Here is a 26,660-nt window from a genome sequence, read left to right as displayed (position 1 = left end):
TTCAGGCTCAAGTACCTGACATGCAATTGATGCCAAACACTGACACACGGGTGCTCAGAGATTGAGAAAGATTTATTTGATTTGGTCAAAGCAAGAAGGCAGGAGAGCAAGATTTCTCAAATCCATCTTAACAAAAAGAATCAGGGGCTGGGCACGGTGGCTCATACCTGTAATCCCAGCACTTTGGGAGGCCAAGGTAGGTGAATCACTCAAGGTCAGGAGTTCGAGACCAGCCTGCCCAACGTGGCGAAACCCTGTGTCTACTAAAAATACAAATATTAGCCAGGTGTGGTGGTAGGCACCTATAATCCCAGCCACTCTGGAGGCGAAAGCAAGAGAATTACTTAAACCTGGGTGGCAGAGGTTGCAGTGAGCCCAGAGCACTGCACTCCAGCCTGGGTGAAAAAGTGAAACTCCATTTAAAAAAAAGCAGCATGGAGTTTTTATGCAGCCAAAGGATAAAAGAGGGGGAGTTTCGGGAAAAAAAGGGGGGAAAGCCTATGTTTCTTCAGTCCAAAATAACACCTTGAGCAACCAGACATCCTGGCATCAGGAGCTGGTCATGACATCCTTAGAGGCAATTTATTTCACCTTTGTTAATTCACCATTGAGTCCATTGGTCTCCTCGCTGTTTCTGAATGTGGTTTCACCCATCCCTCCTGCTGCTCTCCACACCTTTTCACTTGTTGGTTCCTCCCTTGCCTCCTTTAGATTTTTTTTTTTCTTACAGGTTAATTAGTCCTTCATGAACTGTTTTGAAGTCAACATCATTCCTGCCTCTCTCCATCCAGCATTCCCTATACACCTTTGGGTATATACCTAGAATTGCTGGATCAAACAGTAATTCTGTGCTGAACTTTCTGAGGAACAACCATGCTATTTTCTATAGCAGCTACACAATTTATATTCCCACTAGCAAGGTACAGATATCCAGATTTCTCCACATCCTTGACAACACTTGTTATTTTCTGTTCTTCGGGTAATATTCATCCTAATGAATATGAAGTGTATTTCATTGTAGTTTTGATTCACACTTCCCTAATGATTAGTGATGTTAAGCACCTTTTCATGTGCTTATTGGCCATTTGTACCATTTCTTTGGAGAAATGTCTATTCAAATTATTTTCCCATTCTTAAATTGGGTTATTTGTTTTTTTTTTGTTGTTGAGTTGTAGACATTCTTTACATATTATTATTTTGTATATATCAAATATATGATTGGTAATATATTTGTCTCATTCTGTTGGTTTCCTTTTATTGATGTACAGAAGTTTAGCAGGAGAGGTTTTAAAAGCTGGAGTAGGGAATAGTAGGCCGTCTATGTTAACTGGCCTTACCTAAAAAGAAACGCTAACTTTCCTGTATCTTTGTGATAGGAGGTACTATTATAACTTAGAGCTAAGCACCCTCTGAAGTTGGTTACTGCCCTCCCAACAGAAACTGGAGGCAGGGGCTCTATCTTCCTTGATTATTACACCACAAGGAGATGGCTGTCAAGTCCTTAAGAAAGACATTCCAGGGTTGTAGAATTGGTAACAGGCATTTTTTAAAAGTTATATCTCACAGGAGCAAAAAAAGAGCCTACAAATTTTTTATAGTAAATGATCTAAGGAAAGGGAGGTCAGTGGCCTAAAATTAGGAAGAAATCCTACCTAAAATTAGGGGAACTGAGAGAAATATTAATGAGACATTATTTTGGTCACCTTGGTTAAAATAAAACATTTGGATGCCAGGCATGGTGGCTCATGCCTGTAATTCCACCACTTTGGGACACTGAGGCGGGTGGATCACCTAAAGTCAGGACTTCAAGACCAGCCTGGCCAAGATGGTGAAACTCTGTCTCTACTAAAAATACAAAAATTAGTCAGGCATGGTGGCGGGCACCTATAGTCCCAGCTACTTGGGAGGCTGAGACAGGAGAATTTTGAACCCAGGAGGCGGAGGTTGCAGTGAGCCAAAATCACACCACTGCACTCCAGCCTGGGAAGCAGAGTAAGACTCCATGCCCCCCACCCCCCAAAAAAATTAGCCAGGTGTGATGGCGAGAGCCTGTAATCCCAGCTATTAGGTAGGCTGAGGCAGGAGAATTGCTTGAACACAGGCGGCGGAGGTTGTGAAATGAGATCGCACCATTATACTCCAGTGTGAGAGACAAGAGTAAAACTCCATCTCAAAGGGGAAAAAAAGCATTTGGGGACGTTACAGATGAGAAAAACTAATTTCAACTGGAAGAAATTCCAGAAAGTCCCTGAGAGGTATTAACATTTATGTAGTGAAGCAGGCTGGTATAAGATTTAACAGACAAATTTATTAAAAAAGAAAATGCCAGATAAAGGAAAATCATTAGTTAAAAAAATAAATCAAGAGAGAAATAAAAGCTTACAACAAAATAGACAATGCAGCCAGCAAGACAGCAGGATGTAAAGCAACTACCACGGAAGGCTGTCTAGAAATATGGATAGGCTCAGACCATGGAGGAACTAAACATCATATTAGGAATGCAGACTTCATTTTATGGACACTAGGGGCTCAAAAAAAATGTAACAGGGGGCATATGACACGATCTAGGTTTTGGAAGTGTGGAAAGCAGCTGGAGAGGGGAGTCAGGCAGGACAGAAGGCTTTGTCTTTCCATTGCCATGGCCGTGGTTGGCACATCTGTCAGAACAGCTGTCCATAAGACAGCAGGTAGGGCCTCCTCACATACTGCTGCAACCCCCCTCTCTCTGCCTGTGCTTGCACCTGCCCTGTCCTGGGAGGAGTGACTTGAGCTAGAAAAGAAGCTGTGACATCAGTAGCAATGGTACCAGAGAGGCAGGCATTAGGGAAGGAGGTGTTAGATATAATGAACCCCAAGTTTCTCTTCAAAGAATCAGTATGTCAGTATGTTCAGATCTCTTATTCTTTAATTTTCTATTTTAAAGTTTAACTTCCTTGTAGTTCCAGTAAACAACTTCCTCCACCGGTTCTAATCAGTAGTTCATATCTGTTGCCCTGGCCTGCGGCTCCATCCTGACTCATCCCGGTCACCTGCTTCAGTCACCTGCTCCAGTCACCTGCTCCGTTCACCTTCTTTGACCTAGGTCACCCCTGGCTACCTGCTCTGACCCACCAGTAACCGTCCTTCCCACCAAACCACCCACCCTGGCACTCCAACTCAGACCCCTGCTCTCCTTAAAATAGCCAATCAGGATTAGTCTAGTTTGTGCGGTCTAACCCTAGGCAATAGGGGAACAACACAGCAGTAGAGGTGAGCCACGTCAGCCATAAGTACCCATTCCCCTCCTTGTCCAGGTGTGCAGCCACCATTGTTCCATCCGTGAGCCACACCCTTCTATAGAAGTAAACTGCCTTGCTAAGAGGATTTATCTTCGAGTGCTATTTCTTTGGTGGCATTGAAATTTTACTTATAACAGAGGGACAGTGTGACCCTCATAAGAAAATAATTTCATTCAGAGCAGAGCCAGGCAGCCAAGCCTTCAACTCTAAAATCAAGGACCCACTAATGTAGGGGTAGCTCAAGGCAACAGCCCTGACAGCACCAGAGAAGGAAAGTGAGGCTCCTGATGAGTTATCTGCATTACAAGTACCCAACACAGCCAGACTTGGGTGGGTCTTCTCCACCACCACTGCTGGTCACTGAAAGAGCACTTAACATGTTACTCTGTGCCTCTTTTTTTCAAGTACACTGGCAGTTAGATCTGATGGCTTGATTAAATTCAGATTTATGTTTTTTTGTAAAAATATTTCATAAACAGTAATGATATAAAGTACTATTTCTATAGTGCAGCACATAGCACATAATCTTTGATCATCTCACTTTTGGTGTTATTAAGATTAGCCAGGTATTGTCAGCCTAATCTACTATAAAGTGGATAACTACTAAATTCCCTTTCAACCTTCTACCCATTTGGTTATTTGGCAACCATTAATAATTATTCCCTAGAAGCATTATTTTCTTACGGGTTGCAAAATGGTGATATTCCATTATTTCTTATTCATTTATTCACTGAAATTTTTTTATTAAAAAGCCTTCCCCAGGCCGGGCGTGGTGACTCATGCCTGTAATCCCAGCACTTTGGGAGGCTGGGGCGGGCAGATTAGATCACCTGAGGTTAGGAGTTCATAATCAGCCTGGACAACATGGTGAAACCCCGTCTCTACTAAAAATACAGAATTCGCTGGGCGTAGTTTCACACGCCTGTAATCCCGGCTACTGAGGAGGCTGAGGCAGGGAAATCATTTGAGCCTGGGAAGCAGAGGTTGCAGTGAGTTTGCCCCATTGCATTCCAGCCTGGGCAAAAAGAGCGAAACTCTCTTTAAAAAAAAAAAAAAAAAAAAAAAATTTTCCTCTATCAACTCTGAATTTCAGTTTGTGTAGGAAAGCAAAAAATTTGGTTTAAAAGACTTTTTAAAAAGCAATTTCAGAATAATGAGCTCATGCCTAGCAATCCTCAATGTGACCAGCAAGAGGTTTTATAAAAGCATTGAAATTTATGTTTTTTGATATTTTTGATATATTTCAAACCATTTCAGTCAAAAAAATCTTTCTGATTCTCCTCGATGTTCCAATTGTGCCTTCATTTGCCAGCAGGAGCCCTTTCAAGTTGGATTCTGTATCACCGCTTGCAGAAACACACACACACATACAGAGGATTCAGAACGCACATGCCTTCTGCTTCTCTCTGAGACCCTATCTAGTCATCCTCATCTGCTAGTGGATCTGTTCATATTCCAGTGGCCAAAGTGAGTCACACAGCCACATGCAAATCGCCATGAAGAAGTATACTCTGCCCAAACTGAAGCCATGGGAAGAAAAGTAAGAAATAAAAATTTTAAAAAATCCTGTGAACTAATACTACTATCTACCACATTGAATGGGATGGTTCATTTTACATGTCAATTTTGCTAGGTTACAGTACACAATCAAACATTAATCTAGGTGTTGCTATGAAGGTATTTTGGAGATGTATTTAATATCTATAATCAGTTGACTTTAGGTAAAGGAGATTAATCTTTACCTAAAGTGGGTGGAACTTTTTCAATTAGCTGAAGGCCTTAAGAGCAAAATCTGAGATTTCTCAGAGAAAAAGAAATTCTGCCTCAAGACTGCAGCATCAACTCTTGCCTGAGTTTCCAGCCTACTCAGCTGCCCAACAGATTTCAGACTTGCCAGATTCCATAATCACGTGAGCAAAATATTTAAAATGAACTGATGGCTCTGGTCAGAGCAATTAACCAAGGAAAAGAAATAAAAGGGTTCAAATTGGGAGAAAAAAAGTATAACTATCTCTGTTAACAGATTACATGATTCTTTATATAGAAATACTAAAGAATATACATGTGTGCATACATGTATGCACACATACAAAACTATTAGAGCTAATAAGTAAATTTTCAGAGTACATGATCAACACTTGCTATGGTTTAAATATATCCCCCCAAAAACATGCTAGAAACTTAATTCACAATGCAATGATGTTGGGTAGTAGGGCCTAATGTAAGTTGTTTAGGTCATGAGGTCTCACCATCATGAATGGATTAATGCCAACTGTAAAAAGACTTGAGGCTTTAAGTTTGATCCCTTGCTCTCTAGCCCTCTCTTTGCCCTGCCACCATGGGATAACATACCGACTAGGCTCTCATCATATGCCAGCCCTTCAATCTTGGACTCTTCAGTCTCCAGAACCATGAGGCAATAAATTCCTGTTTATTATATATTACCCAGTCTGTAGTATTCTGTTACAGCAGCAAGAAATGGACTTAGACAATACCCCAAAATCAACTGTGTTCCTATAAATCAGCAATGAGCAATCTGGAAAATAAATAATTTCATTCATAATAGCATTTGCTAAGGACTGAATATGTCCCCTCAAAATTAACATATTGAAGTTCAAACCCCCAATGTCACTGTATTTAGAGATGGGACCTATAAGAAGGTAACTGAGGTTAAATGGATCACAGGAGTGGAGTTCCAATCCTATAGATTAGTATCTTCACAAAAAAACAAAACAAAACAAAACAAAAAAACCGCGCCAGATCTCTTTCTCTACATATGTGTGTCTCTGTTTCCCTTTCCTTCTCCCCCTTACTTTGTCATATGAGAATGCAGAAAGAAGGTGGTCATCTACTTGCCAGTAAGAGCCCTCAACAGTAACCAAACTGGCAAGGACCTTGATCTTGAACTTCACAGCCTCCAGAACTGTAAGAAATAAATTTCTGTTGCTTAGGCCATTCAGCTGATAGTATTTTGTTATAGTGGCTTAAGCAAACTAAGATAGATTTTTTCCTACCAAGAAGTTGGGTGTTGCTTTAATAGAACCTAAAAATGTGAAAGTGGCTTTGGAACTAGATAATGGGTAGAGGTTGAAAGAATTTTGAGGTGCACGCTAGAAAAAGCCTAGATTCCCATGCTAGAAACATGGATGTTTAAGGTAATTCTGGTAAGAACTCAGATATACAGTTGAAGAGAAAACCTCCATCTTCTTAGAGAAAACATAATCATGAACACAATTTTGGTAAATAAATGGATGTTAAAGGCCATTCTTGTGAGGTCTCAGAAATGAAGAATGGGTCACTGGAAGACAGAAGAAAGGCAATCCTTGTTATACAGTGGCAAATAACTTGGCTGACTTGTGTTCTAGTGTTTTTTGGAAGACAGAATTTGTGAATGATAAAATTGAATGTTTAACTGAGATTTTTAAGCAAAATGTTGAAAGTATGACCTGGGTCTTCCTGAATGCTTACAGTCAAATGCAAGAGGAGAGAGATGAATGAAAGAAGAAATTATTAAGCAAAAGGAACCAAACATTAAATATTTAGAAAATTCTCTGTCATATTGCAAAAAATGAGAAAGTATATTCTAAAGAGAACACCAAAGTGTGACTAGACTATCATTTGATAAATAAATTATGAGATTTTACAAGCAGAAACACTGCCTGTTTCAACTGAAGGGGATGCAGACAAGACAAAAATGATGTAAGACTTTTACATCCTAGATTCTACAGGACAGAACAATAGAGCTATCCAGCTGTGAACCTGCACTATTCTCTATGGGAAGAATGATCTCAAAGTAATTCAGATGTTATCAGGGCCATTGCCTAGCAAAATTTGGGGGATGAGACCCTGCCTGGGAGAGCGTGCCTGGCAGAGTGTGGGGAGGGGCACAGCATCCACCTAGGGTCCAGAAGGCAGGGCCACCATCCCAGTAGGTCTGGAAGACTGGGCACTGAATCAAAATGGATTATTCTTGAGCCTTAAAATCTACTGGAATTTGCCTTGCTAGCTTGGGACCTGTCATGTTCTGCCACTGTATTTTGGAAGCAAATAATTTGCCTGGTTTTACAGTTTCACAGCTGGAGAGAAATTTTGCCTCAGGATGAATCATCTCTCAAGTCTCACTCTTACCTGTTTTAGGTGATATTTAGATGAGTCTTTGGACTTCAGACTTTAGAGTTGATGCTGGAATGAGTTAAGACTTTTGAGACTGTTGGGGTGGTATGAATGTATTTTGTATTCAGTAAGGACATAAATTGCAGTGGTACAGAAGTCTGTGGACTGGATTATGTCTCCACAAAATTCACATGTGAAGCCCCAAACCCTAATGGCACTGTATTGGAGATAAGATCTATAAGGAAGTAATTAAGGTTTAAGAAGATTATAATGGCAGGTCCCTTAGCCAATAGGATTAGTATACTCATAAGAAGAGACACAAGAGCTAGTGTGCTTGCACAATGGATTCTTGGTTACGACACCAAAAGCACAGGTAACAAAATAGATAAATTAGGCTTCATCAAAATTAAAAACGTTTGGACACAAGAGGATATTATCAAGAAAGTGAAAAGACAACCTACAGAATGGGAGAAAGTATCCACTAATGAATGATACATCTCATAAGGTCTAATATCCAGAATATATAACTACTCATAACTTCAACAACAAAAACAACTCAATTTAAAAATGGGGAAAGACCTTGAATAGAGAGATCTCCAAAGAAGATATACAAATGGCCAATAACAGCATGAAAAGATGCTCAACATAACTAGCCATTAGAGAATGTGAACCAAACCCACAATAAAAGACCACTACACACCCTTTGGGATGGTTACTATCAAATGAATAGAAAATTATGGTGTTAGTGAAGATGTAGAGAAATTGGAATCCCCTGACAATGCTCTTGGTATATAAAATGGTTCAGCTGCTGTAGAAACATTTGTTTACGGGTTCCTCAAATATTTTCACATAGAATTAGTTTAAGACCCTGAAGTTCCACTATGTTTACACCCAAAAGAAATGAAAACAGGGACTGGAACAAATACGTATATAGAAATGTTCATAGCATCACTATTCACAATAGCCCAAAAGCAGAAACCCAAATGTCCATCAATGGATGGACAGGTAAAACTATGGCATCTAGGTACAGTGGAATTAGTAGCCATAAAGAGAAATGAAGTACTGATACATGCTACAAGGTGAACCTGCAAAAGATTATGCTAAGAAGACCAAAAGGTCACACATTCCATTTATATGAAATATCCGTAATAGGTACCACAGTTTTGTAACCGGATTTGCAGCTTGTGCTTCGGTCTCAGGTTCTTGGCTTCCCTTGCTCGAATAATCGAGCAGAGAGTCTTATCCCCACGGTGTGTGCCAACTCCAACCAAGTGTTCATGGCCCGAGAGAGTGAGCAGCAATGCAGTTTACTAAGCAAAAGAAAGTAAAAGCTTCCAGATCTTGGAAGGAGACCAAAAGGGTTGCCGTTGTTGGCCAGGGCTGCCTGGACTTATATCCTCAAGTAATTTTGAGTTGCTGAGTGTTTGCCCCCTAGTCCTGTGTGGAGAGAGGGCTTGTGACCATGAGTCACCTAATTTTCTCTTTCTGGTGGTTGTTTCCTAGTTTCTGTTGAACTTGCAAGCACTATCGGAATGCGGTTGAACAGCTAAGTGACACTTTGAACACTGCCTTCTGATATGGTTGAAGTACCCATGTTGACCTTTTCCCATACTAGGGTTTCTAGAAAGTTCCCCATTGACCCAAAAGGTTTTATTCCCTCAGTTTGAAATGTGATTGCCATTTGCCAAGGGCTGACTGAGGAAGGAATGGGACTAACCACTTAATGTGTTTGAATTTTATTTTGCAGTGTACTTTAATACATTTTTAATGTGTGCAACCACTACCTCTAGTTCCAACGCATTTTCATTTATCACGGCACTTGGCATTGTGAACAGCAAATAATAAACGCTCATTAAAAAGTTCGCCCCAGGCGGTGCACAACAGATGGCTCATGCCTGTAATCCCAGCACTTTAGGAGGCCGAGGCGGGTGGGTCACTTGAGATCAGCACTTCAAGACCAGCCTTGCCAACATAGTTAAACAGTCTCTACCAAAAATACAAAAATTAGCCGGGCGTGGTGGTGCACGCCTACAATCCTAGCTACTCGGGAGGCTGAGGCAGGAGAATCGCTTTGACCCAGAAGGCAGAGGTTGCAGTGAGCCGAAATTTCACACCATGCCACTCTGGCGTGCGCGACAGAGCGAGACTCTGTCTCAAAAATAAACAAACAAAACAAACCTTACAATGTGTGCTGGTAATGCAGTTTCTGAATGTTTAGAACCCTTCTCTGGGGTGATTTTTAAAAAAACATTAAACTAATGGGCAGTTGATATACTACAGAAGGTTGTACGCATTGCATTGGACCAGTAAATGTAGGTACAGTGTCGCTGTTTTTCCATTCGGATGTGCTAAGCAAAGAGAAAAGCTAGTTTTACGTTTCTTTCACTCTAGAAATTCAACAGGGTCGCTCTTCCCCAAAATCTTTTCTACAAAGTCCCTCCCACTTTGCAGACTCTGACTCCCGGCCTGAGCAGAGTCCCTGGGCCCTACCTCACTGGAGTCTGGCGCGAAACGCGGACTTGAGGCTCCCGGCCGCGGCCCCGCCCTCCAGGCTCCTCCCCTTCCTGCCGCATTTCCCGCCCCCCCGGCCCAGTCCGCCAGTCGGAAGTGCGGCCACCGGAACAGGCAGTTGGTGGGGGTGTAGCATCGCGCCGCCGAAGGGGCGGGTGAGCGTTGCGGCAGAGCTCCCGGAGCAGTCTTAAGGCCTAGCGGCGGGGCGACCCGCAGAGGTGGTCGGCGGCGGCAGGTGAGTGGGACCGGCGAGCTGCTGGCAACGCGGTGGCTCAGGAGCGCGAGATCCGGCCAGGGTCAGAGGTGAGCGGGCCGCGTCCCAGAGCCGGCTGGTGGAAGATGGGGTCCCTAGAGACACGGCGGGCCGGGGCGGGGGTCACAGCAGCCACCCTCCGGGCGGACGCCTCCATCGCCTTTCGTGGTGTGGCTGAGCCGAACTTTTAATTTTAGTTTGACTTTTGCGTTCCAGATACGGGCATTTCCGGACACTGGCAAGAATTTTGCCTTGCGCATCTTCGAAGGCGGTTTCTTGGTGTCCATATTGCATAAAGGCTGGTTGCTCCTCTGTGGAGTTGACGGTTTTACACGTAAAGCCTAAGTTGTGACAAAAGCCCCTGCAGTTGGAAGACTCAGGTCGATCAGGGCAATCCGTAGAATTGATAGCAGCGTTTAAAATTGGATTAATTACTGGCCATGGTTACCAGGCGTTCAGAAATGAACTTGGAGAACAGCTGTCCTGGAAGCTATCTCCCGTGACCACCGCGTAGGGGGGCCGCGTCTTCTTGAGTGCAATACATCAAAGTCTCTAGCAGGACTCAAAATATAAAGTGATGAGCAGGATTTTTGGAGTTAAATTGAGTACACAGTGTTTGGGTTGATCACAATGGTATAAAGTTAGACCAAAATTAAACACATATTCGTCTCTGAGCAGAATCTGGTCCTTATTTTAAATGCTTTGCTTTTTAAAAAAAATGTGAAAACGAGTACTGGTTTGATTAGTTTTAAGGTTGTAATATTGGAAGGGACCTAAGATTTGACATTGAGAGTTCTGAATTCTGATCTAGGTCTGTGATGTTACGAAAGTCAGTTGTTCTGATTGCCTTATTCTGTAAAACGGTGATGATAATGATTACAGTTTTCTCACAGATTCTAATAAATTCTGTATACAGTCAGGATATTTGGTTTGTGAGAGTTTATGAAGTTATTCGTTTTTGTCTGAAGTACTTAAATAATTTAAAGTTAGTAATCCCCCATCCCCAATTTAGTGACAAGAAATCTTAATTTTAAAGTCATCACATTTTGTCCAAAAGTACGTAGTGCATTTTCATCTTCAAATTCAGTGGTAGAAAATTTTCAGCTTAACCTAAATTCAACTTAAAACTCCTCTCAGCTCTTCAAGGGTAAGATTAATATCTTACTCATTGTAAATGATTGTAAATTATTTATAGTTGTATGGTGCTTTTGTTGTATTAGGAGTTTAGCTCATTTTTAAAAATTGTTTAATTCCGCTCCCCCCCCACACACCAAGATGAAGTTCACTCTTGCTGCTCAGACTGGAGTGCAGTGGCGCGATCCCAGCTTACTACAACCTTGTCCTCCTGGGTTCAAGAGATTCTTCTGCCTCAGCCTCCCGAATAGCTGGGATTACAGGGGTGTGCCACCACACCCTGCTAATTTTGTTTTGTTTGTTTTTTTTTTTTAGTAGAAACTGGGTTTCATCATTGTTGGTCAAGCTGGTCTGGAACTCGGGACCTCAAATGATCCATCCGCCTCGGTCTCCCTTACAGGCGTGAGCCACCGTGCTCGGCCAATTTTTATTTATTTATTTATTTATTTATGACACTGAGTCTCGCTCTGTCACCCAGTTAGGTGTGCAGTTCGTGATCTCGGCTCACTACAACCTACACCTCCCAAGTTCAAGCGATTCTCATACCTCAGCCTCCTAAATAGCCGGGATTACAGGTGCAACCCACCACACCTGAGTGATTTTTGTGTTTTTAGTGGAGAGGGTGGTTTTGCCATGTTGCCCAGGCGAGGTCTCGAACTCCAGAGCTGAAGCGATCCACCTGCCCTGGCCTCCCAAAGTGCTGAGATCACAGACTTGAGCCACTGCACCTTGCCTTCTGTATGTTTTTGTAGAGACAGTTTCCCCATGTTACTCAGGCAGGTCTGGAACTACTGCTCCTGGGCTCATGCCATCCGGCAGTCTCCGTCCGTCTCAACTGTTGTGAGCCAAACCCCACCTGGCCCTTTCAGTTTTTTTTTTTTTTTAAACTGGCTTGGCAAAAACCAAAGCTTTGGGGTTCACTGAAAATCAAAGCAAAACTGTTTTACCTGAAAAATCTTGTTTTCTGTCATCAGAATTTGTTCCTTAGCTGTGTAGACACCCAGCTTCACTGGTTACATGAAATTAGGTGAGTAGATTAATCATTTTTATTTATCATCATTCTCAGAGTGTATGTTTTCTATTCATTTTTATTTTATTTTATTATTATTATTTTTTGAGACAGGATCTTGCTCTGTTACCCAGGCTGGAGTACAGTGGTGTGATGATGGCTCACTGCAGCCTCTGTTTCTCAGGCTCCAGTGATCCTCCTGGCTCAGCCTCCTGAGTAGCTGGGACTACAGACGTGTGCCACCATGCTGGACTAATTTTTTTTCTACCCTTAGTAGTGACAAGGTCTCACTATGTTGCCCAGGCTGGTCTCAAACTCCTGAGCTCAGATGATCCTCCCACCTGGGCCTCCCAAAGTGCTGGGGTTACAGGTGTGAGCCACCATGCCCAGTCTTATCTCAGAACAAATGTTATGCACCATCTCTGTACTAGGCAGTGTGAGCTTCAACCCTGGCAGCACGTTTGACTCATCTGGGGAGCTCCAAAAATGGCAGGGGGGATTGGGTCCCTGTGCCTCAATCTAAACCACTTAATCAGTCTCAAGCTGGTGGGTCACAGGCATCTCTCAGTTTGAAGCTCCATAAGTTACTCTTGTGCAGCCACGATGAGAGCTCCTGTAGTTACAAAAAAGAAGGTTTTCAAGAGTGCATAGTTTGCTTGAAGAGGAGATGGGCTGGTGGGATTGGAGCTGCATCTGGAATTTGTATCCTGGGGCATTTGGAGGATACTAATTAAGATGATTTTTTGTTTTTGAGATGGAGTCTTGCTTGTTGCCCAGGCTGGAGTACAGTGATCTCAGCTCACTGCAACCTCCACCTCCCAGGTTCAAGTGATTCTTCTGCCTCAGCCTCTTGAGTAGCTGGGACTACCTACAGGCTCGTGGCACCACAGCCAGCTAATTTTTTGTATTTTTAGTAGAGACAGGGTTTCATCATATTGGTCAAGCTAGTCTCAAATTCCTGACCCCGTGATCTGCCCGCTTCGATCTCCCAAAGTTCTGGGATTACACCGCACCCAGCGGATTTTTTTTTTTTTTAATGCATGACTGTCAACTTTATTCCCACTAGGCAAAAACCAAAAGCAATCTAAATATCTTTCAACAAGTAAATGGTTAAACAAATTCTTAAACATCACACAACAGAATTCTAGGAAGCAATAAAAAGAAAGTAACTACTGACATATATAACAACTTGGATGAATGTCCAGAGAATTATGCTGCATGAAAGAAGCCAATCCAAAAAGTTACAACTGCATGATTCCATTAATAGGAATACATGATATTGTCTAAATGCCAAAATTATAGAAAGGGAGATTAGATTAGTGGTTGTAAGGGATTAAGGAGAAAGAGAGAGGGAAGGAAGCAGGCATAGCTATAAAAGAGCAACAGGATGGATCATTGTAGTGATAGAAATATTCTATATTTTGACTGTATCGATGTTAGTATCCTGGTTATGATATTACATTTTAGTTTGAAGTTAATTGCTTTACAACACCTTTGCAAGAAATTACTTTTGGGGAAAATTGGGTAAAAAGTACATAAATATTATTAATTATAACTACATGTGAGTATACAATTATAACAAAATGCTGATTTAAAAAAATTATTAAAAAATACACATTTCTTGAGATTAGATCTCAGAAGTCATATTGAGTTGGCTACTTATCTCATGTTCTTAGATCTGAGTTGCTGTCTTAAAAATTAATTCAAGTTACTCTTTTAAATACAAAGAAACTCAACACAGTGTAAATTTTTTTTAAATGTCTGAGAAGCTTGGAAATCTTTTTGTGACTGAAAAATTAGCATTATGGGGTTACTCCTACAAAAATATGTATTTTATCTGATGAATTATTTCTTTCTTGTTTCTCTTAATGCAGTACACAGTAAATAGCTGAAAGTACCATACTATATGCCAATTTTAACTTTTTTCCTTTATAGAGATTTATGTTTCTGTTAAGCTATGCATCCATGAGATTTTATTTTATTTTTATTTTTTAAGACATCAGAATTTTAATAATCATTTTAGATAAGTGTACACCTTATTTTTGACACTGCACAAAACTCAAAACATGATTGTTTTTCAAAGTTAAGTTGCAATATGAATTTGAAATTCTATCAGTGAACTTTATATTCTGTTAGTTTAAAATCCATTTGTCTCCCTGCAACTTTGACTCAATCTTTACCTGTGCATAATTTTGAAACATCGTTCATTGGTCATTTGGAAAATTAAATTATCAGAGTTACAAAGATCTTTTCAATGTCAGTACATTTCACTAAACAATATCAAAAAGTCAATTTGTCAATATCACCAGCAATCTCATCAGAAGAAGCCTTTAAATAATAGAAAGCAGTCAAATAAAAGTCCCTTGAAATTATAACCTTATGGGTTCAAATTTTATTATTAGCAGTAAATATGGGAAGCTATTTTTCTTGATGGGCTTACTTTGTTGTTTTTAAGACAAGTACCAAATAGTTAAGTCTGAATATCTATAATTTGCTTATCAGTTATTTTTTCAAGTAGAAATGGAAAAGGCAGCAGATTCATTTGCAACTAAAAAATACACAAGTGCCCTGGAAAAAAACATCATAATTTAGTATTCGGAAATGGTTTATAATTCCCTTCTCTTTCCACAGAATATTAAAAACACATGTACCCAAGGAGTGAGGTCTTTTATTGTTTTTTTTTTTTTTTAGTCAAATAGGCTGAATAATGTATCTTTTTTTTTTTTAGTTAGGTCCTGGGATACATGTGCAGAACATGCAGGTTTGTTACATAGGTATACATGTGCCATGGTGGTTTGCTGTACTTATCAGCCCGTCATCTAGGTTTTAAGCCCTGCATGCATTAGGTATTTGTCCTAATGCTCTCCCTTCCCTTACCTCCCACCCCCCAACAGGCCCCAGTGTGTGATAGTCCCCTCCCTGTCTCCATGTGTTCTCATTGTTCAGCTCCCGCTTACGAGTGAGAGCATGTGGTGCTTGGTTTTCTGTTCCTGTGTTAGTTTGCTGAGGATGATGGTTTCCAGCTTCATTCATGTCTCTGCAAAGGACATGAATTCATTCTTTTTTATGGCTACATGGTGTATATGTGCCACATTTTCTTGATCTAGTCTGTCACCGATGGGCATTTAGGTTGGTTCCAAGTCTTTGCTATTGTAAATAGTGCCTCAATAAATATACGTGTGCATATGTCTTTATGTAGAATGACTTATAATCCTTTGGGTATATACCCATTAATGGGATTGCTGGATCAAATGGTATTTCTGGTTCTAGATCCTTGAGGAATTGGCACACTGTCTTCCACAGTGGTTGAACTAATTTACACTCCCACCAACAGTGTAAAAGTGTTCCTATTTCTCCGCAGCCTCACCAGCATCTGTTGTTTCCAGACATTTTAATGATTGCCATTCTAATTGGCATGAGATGGTATCTCATTGTGGTTTTGATTTGCATTTTTCTAATGACCAATGATAATGAGCATTTTTTCATATGTTCAAAAGGTCTTCTTTTGAGAAGTGTCTGTTCATATTCTTTGCCCACTTTTTGACCGGGTTGTTGGTTTTTTTCTTGAAAATTTAAGTTCCTTGTAGATTCTGGGTATTAGACCCTTGTCAGATGGATAGATTGAAAAAATTTTCTCTCGTTCTGTAGATTGCCTGTTCACTTTAATGATAGTTTCTTTTGCTGAGCAGAAGCTCTTTAGTTTAATTAGACCTCATTTGTCAATTTTGGCTTTTGCTACAATTGCTTTCAGTGTTTTAGTCATGAAGTCTTTCCCCATGCCTATGTCCTGAATGTTATTGCCAAGGTTTTCTAGGGTTTTTATGGTTTTAGGTTTTACATTTAAGTCTTTAATCCATTTTTGTATAAGGTGTAAGGAAGGGATCCAGTTTCTGTTTTCTGCATATGGCCAGCCAGTTTTCCCAACACCATGGATTAAATAGGCAGTCCTTTCCCCATTGCTTGTTTTTGTCAGGTTTGTCAAAGATCAGATGGTTGTAGATGTGTGGTGTTATTTCTAAGGCCTGTATTCTGTTCCATTGCTCTACATATCTGTTTTGGTACCGGTACCATATTGTTTTGGTTACTGTAGCATTGTAGTATAGTTTGAAGTCAGGTAGCGTGATGCCTCCAGCTTTGTTCTTTTTGCTTAGGATTGTCTTGACTATACAAGCACTTTTTGGCTCCATATGAAATTTAAAGTAGTTCTTTCTGGTTCTGTGAAGAAAGTCAATGGTAGCTTGATATGAATGGCGTTGAATCTATAAATACTTCGGGCAATATGGTCATTTTCACGATATTGAGTCTTCCTATTCATGAACATGAAATGTTTTTCCCTTTGTTTGTGTCTTCTCTTATTAATAAGAGGGTTTTTTAAATCAGCAGACAGGATTATATCTGTGATTTGTAAAGTGAACTGTATAGTCATTAAGGCCAGTGGGCAGGCTATTAAAATAATCCAGAGGAAAAATGAGAACAGCAACAGTGGCGATAGAGAAGAGATTTAAAAAATGTATTTTTTTCTCTCTGGGGATGTTAAATATTTTTGAAGAAAGAGAGTAATAATTTTAAATTGCAAATGTGTTTTGCCTTACCTAGTTATAACTACTTTTCAGCAGTGAGTGGATAGGTTGTGGTACATGAATTTTAATGTTACACATTATTTAAAAGTATCTTAAAAATATATGTGCCTCAAGTAATTTTCCTGGTTAATTTCTAAATATGTAATCTCATTTTTTTCTCTTAATAGTGTTATGTTAATTTTGGGTTTTTATTGTTTTTGTTTTTCAGTACTATAAGATTGATGTTAAAGACATGGTGTTCACCCCACTGCATCAACATACATAAGTTGTCTCTTCTTTTGGACCCCTATTTTATGCCACAATGGTAAGCTTCAGCTTAGTATATTCAAATTGGTGTTTTAGAATGTTCTCTTCCTTCATCTTCATAAAGATATTTGTATTATAGATGTAGAAATACTCTTGTAAGTTGTACAGGTTATCACAACTGGGAAGTTACTTAGCAAGCACATTGCAAAATCTTCTCTATAAAATATGTGGCCCACTAATCTGTGTTATAATTATCACATTCATGTTACACAGATAATCCATGTATCTGTTCTTGTATTTACAAAGTATTAAAAGTATTTACTTCTATTTTGCCATATTCCAAATCATTGACAAGGAGATGGGTATAAATACAAATAGTTTGGGGGAATATAGATTTCTCATATTTTAAAGCTTTTCTTTAGATTTTATTAAAATTTAAAAACAAACATAACCTGCTTACTGCATATAACGTATTTCAGGCAGCATCAATGCTAATGGCATATTTCTGTTCAGTGACCTACAGTCACTAAACATACTTAAGAGTAGGCATTTAACTTTTTCCATTAAGAAATGACAGACTGAGGGATAAAAACACCTTTCAATGTTTTGAGGAAGCAGCAGCATTTGAGAGAGAATAACTGAACATTGACCACCATGTTATTCATTTAGATAATCCCTTTTCTGCAGCACAAATTTCAGAAATTTATTTTTCTTCTACTCTTGGGTTCTTACCTAGCTGCTCCTCCCCTATTAGGGAAAAGTAGAAATAACCACAGTGGGGTTCCGACCACACCTTCTGTTTTGCATCTGTATGACCTAATCATTTTCCTCTTAACTTTTTGAAGGAAGTAATGAATGAATAATGCTTTTGTTTATATATGTAGGCATATCTCACTAGACTCTTTGAAGTTTTAATTTCAGAAGATGAAATATTTACTTGAGATGACTGGCTGTTTAAAATTGTCTTAAAGTACATATTTGATTGTGTTTATTATAATTTTTTGTTACAAACTTAAAAGTTTTATGGGGCCGGGCGCGGTGGCTCAAGCCTGTAATCCCAGCACTTTGGGAGGCCGAGGCGGGTGGATCACGAGGTCAAGAGATCGAGACCATCCTGGTCAACATGGTGAAACCCCGTCTCTACTAAAAATACAAAAAAAATTAGCTGGGCATGGTGGTGTGTGCCTGTAATCCCAGCTACTCAGGAGGCTGAGGCAGGAGAATTGCCTGAACCCAGGAGGCAGAGGTTGCGGTGAGCCGAGATCGCGCCATTGCACTCCAGCCTGGGTAACAAGAGCGAAACTCCGTCTCAAAAAAAAAAAAAAAAAAAGTTTTATGGCCAAAATGTATAAGAACCTTATGTATTTGTGAAGTGTATATGTACAGAATTATGTTTTCATGGTGGAAAATGAGTTATATTCAGGAATCTTAACTTGAATCCTGGGAACCAGTTTCACTGGGAATCTGCTCCTTATAAGATTTTTTTTTTTTTTTTTTTTTGTAGAGACAGAATCTCACTATATTGTCCAGGCTAGCCTTGAACTCCTGGCTCCCCTCCTTGGCCTTCCAAAGCTTTAGGATTACAGGCATGTGCCACAGTGCCTGGCCAAGATTTTTAATAAAGCAAATTGGTGTAGATTTTTATAACTGAATCTTTTGAAAAGATGGCAGATTTCAGGCTTTCTTCACTTATGATATTTAGATATTTGATAATATGGGTTGTATTTTATTGAACAGTGCAAAGAAGCCCACTATTTTTGGAATCATACAAATTCTCGATCCTTAAGACCAGGTGGCAGGGTCACTTAAAAGTTCCCATGATTTCCAGAGGGTGGCAATATTTGTTCTTCCCCCTACCCTCCTGGGACTTTGGTGGATAGTAGGAGTTTTTAACCACATGTACCTTGGTAGGTTGAGGTATTGGAATCTGCAAAATAAGACAGAAGAATTTAGGTTCTTTTAAATAAAAACTGAAAGTTCTGTGCCTCTAAATAAAATTTAAAAATGACTATCATTGTGAATGAAAAATACTGTAAAACAAAAAACTAGGAAGAGAATCACTGGTGGTATATTTGGGGTTTTATTTTTTTGTTTTTGTTTTGTTTTTATTTTTTGAGATGGCATTTCGCTCTTTTTTGCCCAGGCTGGAGTGCAATAGTGTGATCTCAACTCACTGCTACCTTCATCGCCCGAGTTCAAGTGATTCTCCTACCTCAGCCTCCTAAGTAGCTGGGGTTACACGCATGTGCCACCACACCTAGCTAATTTTGTATTTTTAGTAGAGACGGTATTAACCATGTTGGCCAGGGTGGTCTTGAACTGCTGACCTCAGGTGATCTGCCTGTCTTGGCCTCCCAAAGTGCTGGGATTATACGCGTGAGCCCCCACGCCCAGCCATATTTGTTTAATTTTGTTTAGAACCTAGTACTTTTATTTATATATGTCTTTGGAAAAGAAAGCTTTACAAATGAAGACATAGCATAGCTTCATCATATTTTTTCCTCATCTCTAAGAAATGGATGGAGAGGAACCTACTAGTAGATCTCAAACCTTACATGTAGTACTATATTTCATCAATACTGAAGTTCATTTTCTTTTGTATTTTTACATTGCAAATTGATGATGATTTGATACTCAAAGATGTCTTAACAATTGACAGCATTTTTTTTCTGTCTTAATGTTATGCAAAATAATGAGCTTTCAATGGCATCTTAAATTCATTGAAACATGGCAATAATAGCCATCAAAGTTGACGTTTAGTGCCAGTACAACCTACTCCCAATTTTCAGGATTTTTAGCAGATTAGGAGAGTTTAGCTTTTGCTTCATTTTGATTGTGTACTTTATGGCCAATATATTTCCTTGAATGGTGCTATTAAAAATTAAAGACTGTGAAGTGATGATAGCTGCCATATCCAAACCTCCTCTGTTAGCCTCACAAGCACTGACCAGAGAGACCGTGTTAGCATTCTTACTTAGTTTGTTGTTGATAATCAAGTGCCCAAGACTCATATATTTTCTTTGTTATGTATGTGGATCATAGAGTGGAGTGGAGGAGACAAATAAAAATATATTAGACCTGTTTTTAAAAACATTAGAAATGTTAAATGTGTATTAAATTATTTTTTGTGGAAATAACTAATATTGCCAAATATACTATTTACTTTTTACAGCAACAAGCTTTAGAACTAGCTTTGGATCGTGCAGAGGTGAGGTGTAACTAAGTTACATATTGAAATAGTGTTGTCTTTGGCAAAAGCTCAGTTTTAAGAGATTTCTGTATGTGATTTTTAAAGGAGCACATTATTATTTATTTTAGGACAAGTATGCATATCATTTTGCTATAAATATGTAAAAATACCAGGTGGTATTTGGATCACCTGTTACTTGGAATCCTCAAGATAATAATGCTATGGAATAAAACTTGAACAAGGATATAGAATTTAATTGCCTTTTCCTGTTTTCACAGTTTTTCTAATTACTCAAAGGAAAAAATAGCTAAGATGTACAGTATATGATTTTTCATACATTAAGCATATTTTGAACAACCAGAAAATATATTGAGAATATTTCTGACCTGTGAAATCATGTTTGTGAAACTATGGTTTTGCTTATGGCAATGAAAACTCTGCTAAATTGTAGTGCAGTTTAAATTTCATTTGTTTGAAATTTATATTTAGATGTTAAGTAGCTTTTCCTACAAAATGTAATTCAGAGACTTAAGTGACTGAATAGCCTTTTTTAGCCTTACATATGTTTTAGATATACTCAATACAGTTGTTCATACTCAAAAGCAAAAGACAAGCTATTCTCATAAATTTTTGTTTTTTTAGTATGTCATTGAAAGTGCCCGACAGAGACCTCCTAAAAGGAAATATCTATCAAGTGGAAGGTATGAATAATTAATTGGTAACCTCTTAGATTCATTGAAATATGATGATAGCTACCATTTATCACATTCCTGGTAGGCACTGAGCTAGAAATTTTATAGGTTATTTGCATGTATTAGGAATTTCTAAGTTGATGTTAGCTACCATATCCAGCTCCACCCCCGCTTTTGGGAAATTGAGGAAAAAATGTTAATATTTAGGAAAAAATTAACATTCATGTCATGATGATTACTGTATTAACATTTTGTATGTTTGTTTCTTTAAATTTTTTTAGAAAATCTGTATTTCAAAAACTTTATGACTTGTATATTGAAGAATGTGAAAAAGAACCTGAGGTTAAGGTAAGTGTACATTTTTATTGTGTTGTAGCTTTTGAAATGTAGAAGAGGAGTTACAATTGGAGCATTTCGTTATTGTGTGTGTGTGTACTAACATCTTTTTTAACCAGACTGTAGTCAGTTCTACAGCTGACCCAGAGCTCTGGCTAATCTGGCACCAGGCAGAAATCACCTGCTGAGGTAGGAGTGGAGGAACAGTTTATTGAGTAACAGTCTGTCTCACTAGGAAGTCATAAGCAAAGCCACAGTATATATTATCTTTTACGTCTTCTTCCCCCTAAGAAGTAATTTATAAACTTATAGCAAGAGAATAGTAACCTGTTTTCTCATGATGATTTGAACTGGGAAGCCAGAGTTATTACAGGACATGTAGGAAATTCAAGTACAGTAATAAAAGGTGAACTTGGTCATAAAACAAGTTCATGGCCAATTTAACTTAATTCATTTTTATTTGGCATAAAGATATGGGTAGTAGAAATGTAACAGAAGTTGATTTATTGATGTCTTTGAGCCCTCAGGTTGGAAGGGCCTTAAAGGTCTCTATGAGCTTTTGTTATCTGTCTTTAAAAATGAATACAGTTTTACTAACCAAAAACAGTGGAATTCCAGTAGTGTCTAACTTTAAAATCTTTACATTAGGAAAAAAATTATTTTTAAACTTATAAATAAATCGTTTTTAAATTTTATTTTACTTTTTTAATTGAGACAGAGTTTTGCTCTGTTGCCTAGGCTGGAGTGCAGTGGCGAGATCTTGACTCACTGCAACCTTTGCCCCCGGGTTCAAGTGATTCTCCTGCCTCAGCCTCCTGAGTATCTGGGACTACAGGCTCGTGCTACCTGACTAATGCCTGACTAGTTTTTTGTATTTTTAGTAGAGACAGCGTTTCACTGTGTTAGCCAGGATGGTCTCTATCTCCTGACCTCTTGATCCACCCACCTCAGCCTCCCAAAGTGCTGGGATTACAGGCATGAGGCACCACACCTGGCAACTTATAAATAAATATTATGGTATGTTTTTCATAAGTTTTGCTGAGGTATACTTGACATAAAATAAATTATACATGTTTAAAGTATATATTTTCTAAGTTTTGACATATGCATTATGGATAGAAACACCCCATGAAACCATCATTACAATCAGTATAATGTACATATCAATCACTTCAGTGATGGAACTAAAATAGGAGAGCTACATATATGAAGATTCTAAATTGGAATTGTCAAGCCCCTCTCCACCAGCTAAATGTGGCCTACTCCATGTTTTTATGAATGAATTTTTGTTAGAACCCATCACATCTGTTGGTTTGTGTATTATCTAGGGCTGCCTTACAGGTACAAAGGCAAATTGAGCATTGTAGCACAGACTATTTGGCCCACAAGTGTCAACTACTATCTGGCCCATTAAGAAAGAAAATTTGCAACCTCTAGTCTAAATGAGATCAACTCTGTAGTAGCTAATTTGTTTTGTTGAAGAGATACACATACTGTAAAAATTTATCTAATTCTGTCTGAAGTCAAATTATGAGGGTTTTCTCTACACTGAAATAAGATTTTTAGTCTCTTTACTAGTTTAACATCTAAGTGGTTAAAAGTTATTTACCTTTTAAAAAAAAAATTTCAGATTGCTTAGTGTTTTGATCTGTGGTGATGACAGATTAAGAATTTATCACTTCTCTCTGTATGTGTATTATATGTTTAATATATATTATATAGAAGATATTCAAAACATTTCTTTTTTTTGAGATTCCGCAAAAATATTCTGTTGTTATTTTTGCTAAATAGGATTTGATGAAAGGATTTGTTAAACCTATAAGTGGGTTTTATTTTAAATCGTATACATTTTTTTAAATCACAGATTTGTGTTGTGGTTTTTAAGGAGGTGTTGAATTAGATTTATTGAAAATATCCAAATTGCTTACTTCGTCTTACAAATTAGATATTTTTAGGGAGCATTTCAGCTTAGAGCTTTTGAACTTGTTTCTGTCTTATTTAGCCTATAAAATATTTAAGAAATGTTCACTTCTTAGATACAACCAAAAGAATGCTCCAAATTCTTTAGGTTAGACTTACACTTAATGGAAACTATATACTTCCGTGTTTTATATATTTGCATTTAGTGATTTTATAGTCTACTCATTTAAATATTTATATTTCTTAAGTATTCAAAAGTGCTTATTTGTTTTTATTGTCTTATAGGTCACCAGTTTTTAAAATATAAATTAATTTGCATAAAACATAGTAGTAGATAAAAATTAAGTTTACATAGCTGTCCCATACATAGTGGCTATAGTTCTGTGAGCCTTCCCCATTTATTGAGGGTCATAATATGAAAAGAGCACCAAAAGGTTAATTCAAGCCTGATTTTGTTAAATCGTAGCATTATTTGTTAAGGTTATACTGAATTATTTTCATGAACTCTACCTCTTTTTAAAGCAGAAATTAAGGAGAAATGTGAACTTGTTAGAGAAGCTTGTTATGCAAGAGACTTTGTCGTGTTTAGTGGTCAATCTGTACCCAGGAAATGAGGGATATTCTCTGATGCTCAGGGGAAAAAATGGATCAGGTAAGACCCTCCAGAGCACAGCTGCCACAAAATACTTTTCCAGGCAGGATGTGCTATAAAGTAGTTTTTTAACCAGCTAAAGCATTTGTCCTTCAGTTCAGTGATGACTTAGTCATAAAAACAGATTTTGATACCAATTTTCTTCTTTAAGTTTTGTTAGAATGTTAGAAATTATGTCTGATGTAATTAGCTTTCCTGAATGTGCATTTTAAAAGTATTCTAATCGATATATCTTTGAAGTCAAATTACAAAAGCATCTCAGAACCAAAGGAAAGGTTAAAGCAAGGAAAATTATAAAAGCATAGCTTATAAATGATTATTTCCTTTTATTTTATTGCTATTTGTATTTTAAGATAGTATACTGTGTTTAAAGGTAGATATTCCTGCAGTTTGAATATGAATCTGAAATCTTCAAAATTAAGCAGACTTGCTGCCTTTTGAGTAATTTTCACATATTAAAAATATTTTATTAGTATTGAATATGAAAATTTCTGTTAATAGTGAATATGAAAATAATTTTAAAATATACTCTTCCGTTTCACTAAAGAGGCATAACAATTTGACATGATGATAATGTGAATTCTACAAGGAACTCACATAACTAGAATTTTGTGTATGTTGATAATTGTGAAGCGTAACACCAAGAGAATTTTGTTCTAAAAGTGACCACTTCAGATAAGGCACCAAATTGTCACTCTGATTTCCAGATTAGATTAATTGGTCTTCAGTGAACTTTCAGTTACTTTGACATTGGAATTTTATCATATTCTGGTTATTTTGCTTTGGGCTGTGATTCAGATTGTGACGTTATGTCAAATTTTTTTTCATAATGTGGTAAGTTTTTTTTTCCTCCCCTTAAATAAAGATGGACGTTAGGAGGGCCTTTTTGTTTTTTTTTTTCAATCCTTGCTTTGTTGAAATACCTTTTGGTTTTATTATATATGTATTTTTTTGAAAAACCATTTGAATTATACAGCTAAGCTTTCAGTGAGCCTGATCATTTTCAAACTTTATGTTTTAAATTAAGATTCTGAGACCATACGACTGCCCTATGAAGAAGGAGAGTTGCTTGAATATTTGGATGCAGAAGAATTACCTCCTATTTTGGTTGATCTCCTAGAAAAATCTCAGGTGCAAAATTTTTGTCTTTAAAATGTCTTTATATTTGTTGTAAGTATATGATACATATACATATACATCTTGCATATATGATACACATGCATATGTCATATTAGATGTATGTATACATATATGTTATAAATGACTATATGATTCTTCTAAAATAGTTAGAACAATTTAGCTCATCAATTGGAAATCTCCCTATAGTTACAATCAAGAAATTATGAAAGAAACTGCTTTGAATATTTATGAAGTTTTCACTTGGGGGCCAGAAACTGGCCTTTACAAGTGTACCTCTCTTCATAGCCCGCCAAGGTAAGCACTCCCTCGCTCTGTTCTTCTTCCTTCTTACTGCCTTAACTTAACCCCGGTCATACTGTGTACTCGACTGAGGAAAAAGAAGCCCTCACATGAGAACTCTTGTTTCCTCCTAGCACCAGTCGACTAGCATCCCTACATCTCTCTCCATATCTGCCTGCCTTCCTGTTAAAATAGTTGATGTATACTGTTTGTAAGGCACCCATCCCCTCCACTTGTTTTCTGAATTCTCCCTTCTCAAGGGCTTAAAATTATAACCTCTCTTTTTTCTATCTATTTCTCTTTCTCTACTAAATGCAGAATGCAAGCATACTGTGTTACAGGTTGAGTATCTCAAATCTGAAAATTTGAAATCACAGCGTTCCAAAATCTGAGCACTGACGTAACACTTAAAGGAAATGCTGTTTGGAACATTCCAGGTTTCAGTTTTTTTTTTATTAGGGATGCTTAACCTAAGTATAATGCAAATATTTCAAAATCTGAAACATTTCCGGTCTCAAGCGTTTCAGATAAGGGATACTTAACCTGTGTGTCTCCAATTTAAAAAAAAAAATCCTTCCTTGACCTCATGTCCTTCTCCAACTACTGCTCTATTGTCCTGTTATTCTTGTCAGCAACACTACTCAAAGAATTTATAGTCATTTCCTTTTTTTTCATATTCCGTTCTTTCCACCATCCATCTCATTTGGCATCATGACATCGTTCTGCAGAGGCTGCTTTTGTGTCAGAGTTACCAGTGATTTTCATATACTGAATAATTGGTTACTTTTCTGTTCTCTTCTTAATTGGCCTCTTAGCAAAATCAGTGGATGTAGCTACATCTTGCTTGAAATGCCTTTCTGTTGACTTCAGGGGCATCATTTTCCTAGTTTTCCTCTGCGTTCTCTAATCCTTCGGTCTTTTTTACTATAATTTCTGTTCCATTTTTTTTTACTGTAATCTCTGTGTTTTCAGAGATCAGTCCTTGGCCCTCTGTTTTTCTTTAGGAATATTCTCTCTCAATGATTTCAGCCAGTTTCATGGATTTTTTAAATGTTACTTAGTCTATTGCTTATATGCTTCACCATGGCCATTCCACCAAGCTCCTAACTTACTTTATTTACTTGGATATATAATAGGTTCCTCAAATTTAACATGGCAAAAACAGAACTTTTTATTTTACCTCCCAAACCAGTTTTGTCACCAGTCTCTTCAGCCTAACAGATTACCCTATCCTCACCTTCCACGTTCAGTTCATCAACAAATACCAGCTCTCTCTTTAAGATACATGGTCAAGCCCAGTGCTCTGAACAAAGCCCTTGCTTTCCTG

General features: G+C 38.1%; 1 protein-coding gene and 2 long non-coding RNA genes across 26 annotated transcripts in view; 2 read left to right on the top strand and 1 right to left on the bottom strand.

The window, feature by feature from the left end:
- The window catches only part of LOC116562325, a 260,951-nt gene extending 251,007 nt beyond the window's left edge, over window positions 1-9,944 (bottom strand). The window contains exon 1 of the long non-coding RNA XR_004273876.1: window positions 9,882-9,944. This is a non-coding gene — a long non-coding RNA (uncharacterized LOC116562325). The remainder of the gene's footprint in view (window positions 1-9,881) is intronic.
- Window positions 9,945-9,965: 21 nt separating this feature from the next.
- The window catches only part of SUPT20H (SPT20 homolog, SAGA complex component), a 49,450-nt gene continuing 32,755 nt past the window's right edge, over window positions 9,966-26,660 (top strand). For 3 of the 24 annotated variants that reach the window (XM_032294504.1, XM_032294502.1, XM_032294483.1), the window contains exons 1-5: window positions 19,545-20,332; window positions 20,957-21,015; window positions 21,288-21,354; window positions 23,785-23,914; window positions 24,942-25,045. In XM_032294504.1, coding sequence (XP_032150395.1) covers window positions 20,231-20,332; window positions 20,957-21,015; window positions 21,288-21,354; window positions 23,785-23,914; window positions 24,942-25,045 — 462 coding nt within the window. In that variant the 5' untranslated portion in view covers window positions 19,545-20,230. Of the gene's footprint in view, window positions 10,206-17,082; window positions 17,183-19,542; window positions 20,333-20,956; window positions 21,016-21,287; window positions 21,355-23,784; window positions 23,915-24,941; window positions 25,046-26,660 lie in introns of those variants that run through there. The other 21 variants (XM_032294508.1, XM_032294484.1, XM_032294503.1 and 18 more) reach the window with 20 other exon arrangements.
- LOC116562322 lies at window positions 17,189-18,637 on the top strand. Its single transcript, XR_004273874.1, has 2 exons — window positions 17,189-18,142; window positions 18,456-18,637. It is a non-coding gene; the product is annotated as an uncharacterized LOC116562322 (long non-coding RNA).

The sequence above is a fragment of the Sapajus apella genome, unplaced genomic scaffold (genome assembly GCF_009761245.1).
Source record: "Sapajus apella isolate SASKATOON/1434 unplaced genomic scaffold, GSC_monkey_1.0 scaffold32, whole genome shotgun sequence".
NCBI lineage: Eukaryota > Metazoa > Chordata > Mammalia > Primates > Cebidae > Sapajus > Sapajus apella.
The sequence above is the reverse complement of the archived record's forward strand: the minus strand, read 5'-3'. Positions and strand labels throughout refer to the sequence as shown.